We start from the raw sequence: 14,249 nt of genomic DNA on the forward strand, positions 1-14,249 counted from the left end.
TCATGATAGCAAAAAATGTCAAGTTTTATACTTCAATCAGTACATACAGGTTGTCAAGCTAAAAACAGTTGAAATTGCTTTTCATTCTGTTTGAAAAACTTTGAGTTTGGGACCTTCTTACAAAACCCAAATTTTGCTGGTTAGTGATAATACAATTGATGTGAGATAAAATTAACTTTAATATTTGTTTCAAGTGTGTTGATGAGGAAAACATTTGGAATCCCTTTTAAGGGGTGCCTGTAATTGCTTAGTATTTTTCTAACACTGCTCTAACACTGTTATACAGTACAAAACATCTGACAGTAATAGAATTATTCTATTATGGTCATAAAATATAAAGCAACGTGGTGGAGTCTTGTACTGCAGCTTAAACTTTTAAAATCCAAATTCCTGACACCACTATAAATGACTTTTTATCTAATTTCAAACAGTGTTTTTTCACCCTGTGGATTAATTTATGGTCTCTGTTTTCATAGTAAAATAATGACAGAACATAATTATACAGGCTGTGAATGTAGTTCAGACTTCATGGGTTCTGCCATTTCTATTGTACTGAAAATGAGGGTGAAAGAGTTAGTTTCATAGATTAAAAGACCATAATCAAACCACTGTGTTGTTTATTCTGACTTCTTGTTAGATACCATTTGAATTTGGTCATTTTTTATGTGGAGCCCTGAAATGTTATGCAGAGGGTTCTGTGATAGCCTTCCCTCAGCAGAGCACTTCTGCTCTCAGGAGCCCTTTGTCTCTGCTGTCCTCCACTTCTTTGTTTCTATGATTTATTTATCTCTGGGAAATATTAAATGTCTGGTCCAGACCTGATAAATTCAGAAGATGGAGAATTCACTCTTCCCTTCTTTCTAGTGATAAGCAAACCCTTGTTTAAACCAGTCCCTTGTTTCTAATGTGAATGTAGTGAATGAAACTTTCAGATGTTACTTCTGCTTACCTTTCTTTTCAGTACATTGGAGAACCTTTCAATATTTTTTGCTTTCTGGCAAGCAGGTTGTGAGGTTGTGTGCCATGATTATACTGTCTTTGGTATTTTTAAAATTTTTAAATGTAGATGAATTAATTTGGTACAGAAAGTTTACACAGGAAGAAAAAGTAAGAATTGGTAACATGAACTAGCCAAGATATGGATTAAAAGAAGTGCATTAAAACTTGGCGATGATGCTAATTTGGGAAACAACATCTTTGGCAAAGACTTTACTATTTCTAAAATTATGCTACAGCTATTTAAATCTGAATGGGCATCATCTACATAGAAGTTTGAGCTTTAGGCTATGTGCATTATGTAGTGCATCCTAACACATTATGCAGATGTGTTATCCTAGCAAGGTGCTTTGCCCAGGCTGCAAGCCATTTGTGGTTCTTTTCTGTGCTTTACTTCAAGGATGAGTCTCATTAATTCCTGAATGCATTTGAATGATTGAATGAGCCTAGTTTACCAGAAGATCCAGGTTGCTTCATCCCCAATCCTTATGCTCTGAAGATCTTTATATCATCTCTACTATTAATATTGTTTATATCCAGACCACTGTTAATTTTTAAAATAAAGACATGGATTATGGAGGTCTGCTCGGATTTGTATGGAGCTAAAAAACCCAAACCAGTGAGAAACAGCTTTTAGGTGTTAAAAGCCATAAATTCCAAGAACTGATGGTACTGGAGACCTGTTTGCCATGAAGTAGTCAGAAATGAGGAATTGTTGTTAGGGTTTCATGAAGATAATACATTTTGATAAACAGAGAACTCTTTGTATTCAACTCCTACTTCATTAATTATTCACATATGTCCCTGAAACAAGCTGTATTGGATAAATGTAAGCAATCAGTCAAGGGAATTTTAATCGAACAATGAATTAAATTTGAATTAGGTAGGCAAACAGCAAATGCATTTGAGACTTGCCTAATATGTTGCCTGATTGTATCTGGAGGTTTTGCTTTGTTCCCCCTCATGTCCATTACACACAGTCATTTCTGCTCAGTCTCCTAGGTGAGATGGAACAATTTCTTTCCCTTGGTTTGCTTCCTTGGAACCCTGCCTGTCTGTTTTAGAGCAGAGCAGGGAAACAGCTTTGTGAGGTTCTGTTTGGAATACAGTCCCAGTGCCAGAGCTCTTCCACACTTGGCTCATGTGGTCAGAGGAATACCAATGCCAATCTCTTGTATACTCTGCTGTGGGCACTGGAAGCCCAGCAGAAGAGTACCAGCAGATTGTATTTGAGGTCCTTACTTCCCCAGACCCTTCTTTCCTGAGATTTCCCTCAAAATCTACCTTCAGAGACTAGGCTTGGCAAAGAGGGAGGTGCTTCTTGAGTAGCTTGTGGATGCTGTCAGGATCTGCTGCACCCCTGTTGTCCCAGAGGTGTTGGCTGCACTGGAACACAAGATGGAGAACAGGCAACAGGAACGGATTGATGCTACAGCCATCATCAGTAGTTGTTTATTCTTGTGCCTATACATTGGCAAAAGAGACATGCTCCTAGCTGGAACTGTTTGAGGATAGTGGTGCTGCTTGGGTTACTTGGTGCTGAACCCATATTCCTATCTCTGCTTCTCTCTTGAATTTGTTATAAAAAATTATTGACAGAGAGGGGTCTCTGACATGCTGCCCAGGACACCTAGAACTTCTCAAGAAAGACGGCTCAGAATCTGAGGGAACACTTCAGTATTCAAGTAACTCATCGCTGGCATCACTGGACATTTTATATTGTTTCATGTTGCAAGTGCTCTTTGCTTGTAAATTAGATTATTTAGAGCCTTCTTTTGTAGCACCCTTCTCAAGAACTCCCTTTCAGCAGCTATTCTGCAAGAGGAGAGGATTGTAAGCGCCAGTTCCTTACTGTGAACTTTTGAATGACCACAGAACTCTTTCAGTATCAATCAGTAGAGAGAAAAGGAAATTGGGACCATCACCAAAGTTAGGGCTTTCTGAAAATTTCCAAAATAAGTATTTCTTTTCAATGAAGGCTAATTACCAAGTTGTGTTTGTTACTGTAAACAAGTGTAGAGAGTACTTGGGACACCTTGAAGAATCCTTGGGTCATTGCTTTTGGGGGCACTTCTCTGTGCTAAAACACAGCTCTGAGCTAGCACTCTTCAGTGAGTACTTTTTTAGACTGCAGATACTGCTAACACAGTAAAAATTTGCTGCTCATTTCTCTCTGGAGCTGTGCAAGGCACTTACTGTCTTGGATGTATTGTTTCATGTCTTACAGTTCTTTGATGGATTTAACTGAAAACTAGGCAAAATCCTTTACAGACTCTAGGAAAACACTTCAAAGATTATTTTCTCTTAAAAATAAGGCTTATTTTAGATCTTTCGATCTAAATCACTCTATCTTGGTTTTTTATGTTGGTGGTTTTGTTTTGTTTTTGTTATTGTTATTGTTGTTATCCTCTCAGTTGAAAGTAAAACCCAAATGGTGGCTACTGTTACCAAGAAAGACAGACAATGCTCAGTGCATCTCAGTACCATTGACAAGCCTCAGATTTTCTCTCTCATTCCTTATTAAGGACCATTCTCACCAGTGCTTACATTGACAACACACAAGCCCTCTTGTGGAGTGGGTTCGTACTGGTTTCAAGACAAGAGGTCTTACCACAGCTACTTTCTAACACTATGGTGAAGAGAACAGACATTCATCAAGTTTCCAACATTTAAATCCTTTGTGAAGACAAGTTTAAATTCAAAAGGTTACTTTGGCTAAAATAATATCACCATTTCAGAAAGTTTCTTGCTCTGCCTGCTAGAAAGCACGCATTCTTTGTGAATGTGGCTACAGGGATGGGAACCTTGGAATAACAGATTCAGTGCTGCCCTTAGACTGCTGCAGATCTTTTCCACTAGCTTGACCTCTTTGAGAACCACATTTGAAGTAATTCTGTCCCTTAGAGTTAAGGGAGACAAACAGAATTTCGTGTTAGCCAAGACCCATTCTCACAGGATTGTGAGACTGATAATTTCAGTGATCAGCAGTATGCTTGACCCACAGTTTGAGCAGACCCACAGTTTGAGCAGAGCAGCATGTATTTATTTTATTCACATTTATTTGATGCCCCAAATCAAATATGCTATATAGAACCTGCAAAGCTGAATTTATTGTATACCTTCCAAAGTAGATAGTATCTCACCCTTTTTGGGTCACTGCACTCTTAAATGTCAAGGGGCTTGTGTCTTTTTCTTATATTTGCATTAAGCCTTTCAGGTGGTAAGGATTGTTTATCTCTCCTGCTGACAGATCTGAATGTCACAGTCGCTGCTGCACAAAGCCTGTCAAGTAGGATAAGAACATGAATCAAATTATGATACAAATCTGTCACAGCTGAGTGACCTCACCCCTACTATCTTTCTTCACATTAATAAAAACACATTCTTCAAGAGTTCAAGTTATCCTTATTCAAGGATGTCTTAAAATCTGCAGCATGTTGACATGGCATTCTAGTCACAACTGTACTATCTCATTATTGCATTTCTCCTCGAAAGGATACTGCATTTGGCGGAACACGACTGAGATTGCTGTTTGTGTCAAGGGACTTCAAGACACATCATCAGATATCTTTGATGTTGGGGACTCCAGTCTGGAGTTACAAAAAAGTGTAAATGAAGACATGGTCTCTCACTTAAAGTTAGGAAAGGAGTTATCCAGCTCTAACAGGAGGTTTCTCTGATGTTAGTACACACACATATGCCTTGTACTGGCCTTTCTTCCTCTTTCACAGTTTAGCATGATTCCTTCTTAGGCTTCAGGTTGACACAGATCTGTGTGTGTGTGTTCTCACTTGTATGCCACATAGGCTGATTTTGACTGTGTTGATCTGTCACCCCAAGTTAGAACAGACAGGTGACCTTTACACCTTGAGAGCACTGTCTTTATTGCCATGTTTATCTCTCTTCCAAAGCAGAAACCCAGCATGATAAAGCATAGACAAAATTCTTAAAATGTTCCCCAAATTCCACATGGCAACTCTGCATATTTCATGTGAGGATGTCCATTGCCCTTCTCTGAACGCACTGCAGCCCCTCAATGTTTTTCTTGTCGTGATGGGCCCAAAAATGGGCACAGGACTGGAGGTGTGGCCTCACCAGTGCCGAGTGCAGGGTGACAGTCACTGCCCTGGTCCTGGTGGCCACGCTATTGCTGATCCAGGCCAGGTGCCATTGGCCTTCTTGGCCACCTGGGCACACCTGGCTCATGTTCAGCCACTGTCAACCAGAACCCCCAGGGATTTTTCTGTCTTTTCAGGCATTTATGTTGTTTATAATGTTTATAATGTGGTGGAATATAAAAAAAAAAGAGTGGTCAGTGCCACTGCTGTGTCTTGGCACAAGGGCAAATTCTGAGACTCATTCTGGAGTGGGACCAGCCTTACTGATGCAATGCTGTAAAAAACAAGCTGTACGATACTACCACATGTAACCATGCAGCACTTTCTCTGGATTGGGATGGTTATTGCAGCATTAAAATTGGAGTTTCAATGGCCAGATAAGCCAAATATCTCTCCCAGTATAAATTCAATATATAAATTCAATGTATAAATTCAATGTGTAAGACATGTCAAGATTTAAAAAAACAAAAAAAGCCTGGTATTCTGCAGAGAAAATTCTTATTAAGAACAATGAGACGTAAAACCTCTTTTTTATTCCTTTTTTACGATCTGTAACACTATGCAATAATACATTAAATACTTATGTTTTGGCACAGACTTGAGAGGGAATTTAGTGGAGAACACAGGGGTTTAAAAATATGACTAGGCTGTAGCTTGGCCAAGAATATGCTATCAAATTTTAGGTTCTTTCTTTTTATAAATATGACTCTAATTTCTAACAAATATTCACATTTCAGAGCTGAAGAAAGACCAGTTAAGAAAAGAAAAATGCAAAACTGCAGTTTCCAAAAGAAGAAGCTAAAATTAATGGAAGCCATGTTGGAAGAACAAAAGAAGTTGAGTAGAGCTATGGAAGAAACCTGTAGAGAAGTGCGCAGGATCCTGGATCAGCAGAACATCATTCAAGTTCAAAGCTTACAGTTACAGGAGAGAATGATGAATCTACTGGAGAAAATGATCTCCAAGTCTAATGTGTAGTTTCCTTTGTGAATGCCTCTGAGATTACTATTGCTACTATAGATAACCATTTATTGCACACCATACGTGTGTCTGTTGCCCTATTCCCAGGTTTTCCATGGAAATTAAAACCCTAATGTAATCCTAGTTCAGCAAAGAAAACATAATGCAGGGTGAGAGCTGTCCAGTATGATAAAATTAGTGCAATATATGCCTAAGTTGAATTATTTTTATACAGAAAGGTTAAGGGATAAGTAGCTTGGGGAACTGAAGTACTATTTATGCCGAAGTCAGGTATTGTTTTGCAAACAGTGGTGTTGTATATTGCTTCACATCAAGGACTGCAGCTTAATCTGTTTTAGGAAAATGAAATAGTGCATTTCTAAACATGCTTATTGCACGTTGACTTTGCTGATGATTAAACCCTGTTTTGAAACATATGCCTGATTGTATAAGTGACCTATGGTTCTTGTGAAGAGCTAGTTGGGACCATGAGATACATAATTTTAAACTCCATGCCTGATATGAATAGTACTCTGAAATATGAGGGTAATAATAGTCTATTCAAATACATTTTTTGATATAAAAACAAACGCCCCAAACCACCTTCCTATATACTGAATACTAAAATGTATAGAAGATACTTGAAGTTGCTTTTGATATTAAACGTTTAAATTTTTTTCATTATTAACTGGAATCTGTTGACTTAACAAACAACCAGCAAGGAAAACTTTCATTTATTCTCTATCACAAAAGAAAAGTATTGTACTGTGTGTATATACATATATATAATGTCTATGAAATGAAATAAAGAAAAAGAAGAAACGTACTCCTTCTTGCTGGGCAGACAGTATGCTTTGGGACAGCAAAGGATACAGGGAATGATAACCACAGCGAGAGGCTCACAGTCACCGAGGGCAGGGTGCTGATGCCCAGATGGACAGGGATGCACCACACGAGGGAGCCGCAGGCACGGAGGATTGTACCCAGGGAGCTGAGATGGAGCACCAGCTCGCGTTTGGCTCCTCCATGAAACGTGACATTTAAATAATCTTTCACTTAAATTCGAAAATTGGCCGGCAGAATTTCCTATATGCCTTTTCCTTTTGTGTTCTCCTTAAAAAAACCCCATATTTCTGCCTGGTTCACTGTGTAGGCAAGAGCAAAGGTTGGATTCCAGCACAGAAACTTAAGAATTAGTACAAAGAACTCCGGCCATTTTCCATTCTCACTATTGAATAATGTCCGCTCTTAAAACTTTGTCTTTGAAGGTGTTTGCATTCTCCTATATAATTTAATGTGTTGTTGCTTAAAGGTGAGCTAAAATATTTTAAATCCCTGACATGACAAATTAATGTCTAATTATGCTTGCTGAACAGGATGAAGGTTATACTCATTAAGCAAATTTATAATATGTGGAAATATTTCTTAGAAGGTCCTCCAGGTATGAAGATTAAAAATTATTAAATATCTAAAAGTGGCCCATTCCTACTGATTTTAATTAATGATAACAGGATAAGGCAAATGTAGTAGAAGACTGAACTCTGAGAAAATGGTGGCTGCTGAAATATAAACAAAGTAACTGTCCCTCACCCCACCTTTCCTACAGTGATTGCATGATTGGAAAAATGCCAAGTTTCTTTTCTGATTCTGCAAAGATAGTTTTACACATTTCAAATGTAGATCTGCCACACAATCAGGTAGGCTACACATTCATTGCCTCCTGACACTTTAACTTGTTTACAGCAAGATATAAAGAAATTCTCCCCTGACTCCACAGGAATTAATCGTGTTTACTCTTACTATCTACTTTAATCATATAGCAATTAAATCCCATTAATGGGTAATAACAATGGCAGCACAGCTGAACCTTGTACTGTAGAGTAGGTAGCCCCCCTCCTTCCATGTTATTACAGCTCCAGATCTGTAGGAACACAAGAATGGAGAAAATCTTACTCCTTGCCTGCTACCACAAGGAGCCATGTCATATAATCCTTTTTGTAAATGTGTGGACCTGTATCTTAAAATGAGTTAGGTGTTTTGTCCCCAGAATTATATGAAGACCTGCATTACAGACACGTAAATGCAGTTTATATGATTGCTTCTAGGATTATTCCTGATTAATTTATACCAATTTCTTCTTCTATCAACACTGATTTTGCTGCTTTATATAGCATTTACTCTTGAGAGCCAGAGATCATGCCGCATGCCACCCTTTTTGTGATGGATAACACTCTTTTATAAAATAGGATTTTGATGACTATTTTCCTAATTTTGCTCTTTTGAGTTCATTCATTTTAAAGGTGAGTGACCAGAATGACACACAGCATTCCAGATGAGACTCTGGACATTGTCTTACATAACTGCTTTAAAGGAAATGGTGTTTTCTGGTGGTTCTGAGATTTTTTTTCTATATAAAACATCACTTTTAGTAGTTACATTTAGAAATTCAAGTTTTAAATCATCATCTCTTTAACAAAAGGCTTTATTCCCATCCATGCAGATTGCCTGTGTTCTAGCCCTGTTTTTGCCTAGAGAGTGAACACAGCAAAGCTTTAGACAAATATTACAAGTTTCATGTACGACAGAACTTTTCTAATGGTTTTTGACAACAAGTTGAAAATTGCCCACCTACCCATAGTTTCCTTTTGCTGCTGTTTCTTTTGTTTCTGTAAAGATTGAACATTTGCCTGAAAAAATAGGTTGAATGTTTTTTGAGGGGATTTCTTTTCTTGTTTAAGGTAGTCACAGCCTTTTCATCTGTACGGGACAGTTAGCTGCAGGTACAGATATTTGAATGTTTGTGATATTCAGACAAATTATAACTTGAAAGACCTGCCTAGAATTAAAATTCTTGGTAGAATTCTTGGTTTTGCAAAACAGACGCTGCTTCTGCGTCTGTATGACTGGGGAGCTGAGTGTAATAAGTATTCAAGGGGAGCACATGGGGAGTTACCCGAGTTTATCATTTTAACTATGACATTAAAGGAACTCCCTCATGGCTTCTAGAAGTGTGATCAACAAAGAAACTGTAGCATAGGAAAAGAAATTTCTTATTTTCAGGGCAATAACAGGGTCAACTCAGTTTGATATCACTTTCACCAAATGAAGTGCTTGTATTACATGTTCACACACAGATGGTGCAAATGGAAAAAAATTAAATAGGGGAGGAAATACACTGCCTAGAGGCAGGTGACTTTGCAAGTGATGTGACAATAAAGGAAAAGGAACCTGAGGAGGCAGATAAGAAAATGAGACATTGAGAAACATGGAGGCAATTGAGAAGCACATTTTGATGAAAGATGACAATAAATATATTGGAAAAAGAGGCAATGTAAATGCCTCCAAAAAACCCCAGTAATGACAGGGATGAGGGAACACAACACTTTAGAAAGTGAAAATGAAAAAAAAACATAAAGTTGAAGGAGAAAACTTTGAGTATGAAAAGCTAATGCTAAAGAAATTCTGTATATTCTTAATACAGAGCCCCTACAGATAACTTAAACAAGTTACAAATGGTGTAGAGCAAAGAGTGACAGTTTTTCCCACCAGAGAAAAATAAGGCTCTGAACAAACATTTGGAATCAAGGATATTTTTCACATAGGAGAGAGGTTAAGTAATTTGTAGGAGGATCCTGTAATACTTAAGCAGCATTTTCTCATGCTGGTATTAACAGTTTGCTGGATAAAAATGTTTGTAAATGTTTATTTCAGTTTATTTCAGGCCCTGCCAAGTTTAACAGTTATCCACCAGGCCAGGAGATAAATTTATGGACAAGGAATGTCTTTTATAATATTCTCCATAAACTGCTCTCTTGCAAAGAACAAAACCAGAACAAAAAGACATATACAGGATTTAATTTTTTTTTCCAGACTTAGCCTGCCCAATGCAGTGCAGGCAAATAATTTACAACTCTGTAGACTTACCCCAAGTTGACTGCCTGGTTCTGTGAACACTCTCCTGTTCTAAAGACAATGGGACTACCCAAATGAGTAAATATATTAAAATCTTTATGTATATGTTTTCAAGATCAGTTCCTATGCTGATAATGTAATGTGAAGGATAAATTTAAAAAAGACATTTACGAACATTTGGCGGTGTTATGTCAGCAAGTAAATAGCAACCATCTGGTCTCTCGATTGCTAATCTATTTCCCCTGATTTTATGGTAGCAAGCTTCCTGTGTCTGCAAGCTTGAGACTACATCATTAAACTTTTGTGTTGATCTTTTTTAGTATTTTAACAGAAACATTTGAACTACTTTGCCATCTTGGGTGTGAAATTTCCCTCCTATGCATATTTTTTCTGGCTGGAAATTTTTCATTCTGTTACAGTTTATTTTAAGGTATTTATTGAACCACAGTTCTAATAACGATGAATAATTTCAGGTATGTTCTTTAAAAAGCAGACCAGTCATCCACAGTGAATGACATCCGGTTATGTAGGGCTGACTTTGCTACCTGTAGTTAGGCTGTAAGATCTCAGTTTGCTCCTAGTGTCACATAGTACCAGTTTGAAGGGACCCTGGTCCAGCCTTTCTTGGCTTTCTTTGCTGCAGCAGCAGCACCCTGGTCACTCATACTGAGCTTGCAGTCTACCAGGACCCTCAGGTCCCTCTGGCTGGTACCCAGCCAGGCAGATCCCCACCTGTGCTGCACTCCTGGATTGTATTTTCCCAGGTGCAAATTCTTGTCCTTGTGGAACTTCATAAAGTTCCTGGTAGCCCACTCTTCCAGCCTATCCAGGTCTTCTCCCTCCCAAAGTGTCCACTTTCCCCCCCAGCTTGGTATTACCAGCAAACTTCATCAGGATACACTTGTTCCCATCCAGATCATTTATGAAGGTATAAAACAGATGTGGGCCCACTATCGATCCCTGGGGAACCCCACTTGTCACAGGCTGCCAGTTTGAAAAGGAGTTATTTACCACCATCCTCTGGCTGTGTCTGGCTAGCCAGCTTGAAAAGGAGTTATTTACCACCATCCTCTGGCTGTGTCTGGCTAGCCAGCTCCCCATCCACTGTGTGGACCAGTTGTCTAGATCCTAACGCCTCCATTACTTTAGGAGGAGTCTCTGGGAAAACATATTTAAAGCCTTGGAGACAATGTCCATTGCTCACCCCACATCAGCTGAGCAGGTCATTGTGTTGTCAGGTGATCAGGTTTGTCAAGCATGACTTGCCTTTGGGAATCCCTGCTGGCTTTTCCCAGTCATGTGCTTCATTTGACTTGTGATAGCCCCCAGGAGAATTTGTTCCCCAGCTTCCCCAGGGAATGGAGTAAAACTGACAAGTCTGTAATTTCTTGGATACTCCTTTAAGCCCTTCTTGCAGATGGGGTGACATTAGCCTTCCTCTAGTCTTCTGGGACATCCCCTGATATCCACAACTTCTCCGAGATTATGGAGAGCATCCTTGGAATGATATCAAACAGCTCTGTTAAAACACTTGGATGTGTAACATGAAGACCCATCGATTTGTAGGGGTCAGTCTCCTGTAATAGCTCACAGACAAGCTCTTCTTTAACTGACAGCATCTCTCGGTGTTTCTATGAACCTGGATTTTTGATCCTGGGACCTGTGTCCCAAGGTGAAGACAGAGGTGAAGAATGTGTTGGGAATCTCTGCCTTTTCAGCATTATGGGTGACCAGTTCACCTCTGCTGCTGAACAGTGGGCCAGTATTTCCTTGTTTGTTGTTCATGTACCTGAAGAACTCTTTTTTTGTGCTTTTGACCTCTGGCCAATTCCAATTTGAGCTGAGCTTTTGCTTTTCTAACTGCATCTACTCACCCTGGCAATGCCTTTGTAGTTCTCCATGGGTTTTTCATCTCTGGTACGCTTCTCTTTCGGTTTTGAGCAGACTCAAAAGCTCACATTTAAGCCAAGGGAGTCTCTTATTCCACCTACTTTCCTTACCCTTAAAGAGCATGAACTGCTTTTGTGCTGCCAGGAGAGTGTGCTTGAAAAACTGACAGCCCTCACAAGTTCCTTCATCTTCCATGGAAGCTTCCCAGGGAATCTATCCCAGCTGAGCTCAGAGCGAGCTAAATTTCTTGACTGTATGTTGTTACCTTAGGGGTAAGTTCTGGATTGTTATGCATTGCAAGGAAAAACATGAATTGGTGCATACCATTTAAAGGTATAAAATTTCCAACAGACTAAAATGTTGAGAAGCACTTATCACAGCTTGAGGAAGGCTTGTTTCACTGAGGGAAGCTATAGGAATATCAATTTTCTATGAACTGCAAAGTAAACATATTTAGAAAATTAATTAAAATTACTTTAAAAACTCTCCATGATCCTCATTCTTCTCCCTAGAGGTTTAACTATAATTTATCTTTAATTCAATATAATTAGATCAAATGCAATCTCTTTTATGAATGCATAAAACCTTGCCCACATGAACTTATGTTAACTATAACGCCTATGCTTTCTTTAAACTTACATAAATAAGGTCTTTCCTCTTCATTCACCTTAACTTAGAACTTCACTAAATGAAATATACCAGTGTTAAATCTTTAACAAAACTAACTATCCACATAGGGTTTAAATCTACAGCTCATCTATTCAAGGATTTAAGCATATTTAGAGCCAGTTCACATTGGTTAACTTTCAGTAAAAAAATGAGACTGAATTTCACCACAGTTCAAATGGCATAATACAGATTATACCAGAAATGATGAACTTGTCTTTTGTCTCCTTGCTGCCAAGAAGTTCTTGTAATTTGGTTTGTGCATTCTCATGAGAATAATCCGTGGCCTTATTTTAGGAAGCTGGTTAAAAAAGGCATAGTGTACATTGAAGAACTTTATTCTTAAGCAGACTTTCCTTCTGTAAGATTATCTGTGTTCATTCATGCAACGATCTCCATGCAACATCCCACATGCATCGTGGTTTGCTTCAGAAGGGTACCAGCACCTTCAGCTGACAGCCCTGTGCTGAGACATCAGGAACCAGCTACAGCTGTGCCTCTGAATCTCTTAGCTGGAGTCACAGCAAATTCTTGTGATCTTGCCCATTCCAAATGAAAAGGAAATACTTTTGATGTGTAAGGTATGTGGTTTAAGTCCACTATTAAGAAAAACGTATCTTATGAAAAAAAGCATAGGCCAATTTTCTATTTCAGATGAAATTAGGAGTTTATGCTAGGCAATAACTTGGGGGATGCCAGTTATTAAGGAAAGAATGTGAAAATGCTTATGGAAGACCAGCCATAATCATCAGGACTTCAGCAGGAACTGCCTGGGTCACCTGGTTCATGCAAGTCACCACAGATGTTGTATACTTAAGAAGGTGAAAAAGGAAGTAGGCTGCCACAGGTTGAAATAAATAATCCATCAACATTCAACTTTTACCATGGAACTGAAATTTTAATAGGAGGCAAGACCTTAACCTAGTTCTGAGAGGAACTGAAGAAGTGATGGTGAAGGTACTGAGAAGAATTCCTCACATGTAGTCAAGGCCAAAATGACTCTTAACAAATGAACTTTCATTTCAGAAGGCCATTTAGAATAACTGCAAGTCTATTCTTAGAGGAAATGAAAGTTTTGGTGGAGCACAAAAAAAGGATCCTCTTTTAGTTAAGTATATCTTAGTGCATTTTATGACTTTTAATTGCAAAGTTATACTAATAATTATGATGGCTTTTACCTGGAATGAGCAAGTATCTTCTAATTTCATTTAAAAGCCATTCAGAATCTAGTTATGAGGTGGAAGAAGAAGAAGTCAGTCTGAGCTACAGCAGATTTGAGAGCCAGGGCAGAATCCTGTCATTCTGTGTTATTAGGAATGGCTGCTGTTTGTACCAAAACCACCTTTGCCAAGGTGGACCTAAATGTCACAGCAGTCATGCCATGCCTTATCAGCTGAACTTCAGGAGAAGAGATAACCACAAGCAGAGTTGTGTCTCTGGCAGGTATCATAAAGACAGACTGAACTTGCTCCAAAAGGATTTTCTGTCCTCTCCAAAGTTTGGAGCTAAAAAGCTTGAATGAGGAAATGGAAAAATGCTTGGACTTGACTTTGCCACATACTGACCAGAGCAAGGTAAAATGTGTTCTCTGATTCTTGGGTTACCTGCTGAGAGTAGGGGATCCCTCCTCCCCACTTTCATGCTGCAAAGTTTGTCCTGGAGTCAGGGTCTTTCATCAGAGGAATTATGTTAAATAGGAATATGCAA

The 14,249-nt window shown here is 38.7% G+C and overlaps 1 protein-coding gene and 1 long non-coding RNA gene across 8 annotated transcripts in view; one reads left to right on the forward strand and one right to left on the reverse strand.

The window, feature by feature from the left end:
* MSANTD1 (Myb/SANT DNA binding domain containing 1) overlaps positions 1-6,897 on the forward strand; it is a 45,575-nt gene extending 38,678 nt beyond the window's left edge. For all 7 annotated transcript variants that reach the window (XM_068188554.1, XM_068188556.1, XM_068188555.1 and 4 more), the window contains one exon: positions 5,852-6,897. In XM_068188554.1, coding sequence (XP_068044655.1) covers positions 5,852-6,092 — 241 coding nt within the window. In that variant the 3' untranslated portion in view covers positions 6,093-6,897. The remainder of the gene's footprint in view (positions 1-5,851) is intronic.
* A 100-nt stretch (positions 6,898-6,997) lies between these two features.
* LOC137472969 (uncharacterized) lies at positions 6,998-12,921 on the reverse strand. The gene is made up of 3 exons (XR_010998533.1): positions 12,201-12,921; positions 11,987-12,098; positions 6,998-7,995 (listed from the first exon to the last, which is right to left on the reverse strand). It is a non-coding gene; the product is annotated as an uncharacterized lncRNA (long non-coding RNA).
* Between the last annotated feature and the right edge of the window lie 1,328 nt (positions 12,922-14,249).

Source organism: Anomalospiza imberbis, chromosome 4 (assembly GCF_031753505.1).
Source record: "Anomalospiza imberbis isolate Cuckoo-Finch-1a 21T00152 chromosome 4, ASM3175350v1, whole genome shotgun sequence".
Classification (NCBI taxonomy): domain Eukaryota; kingdom Metazoa; phylum Chordata; class Aves; order Passeriformes; family Viduidae; genus Anomalospiza; species Anomalospiza imberbis.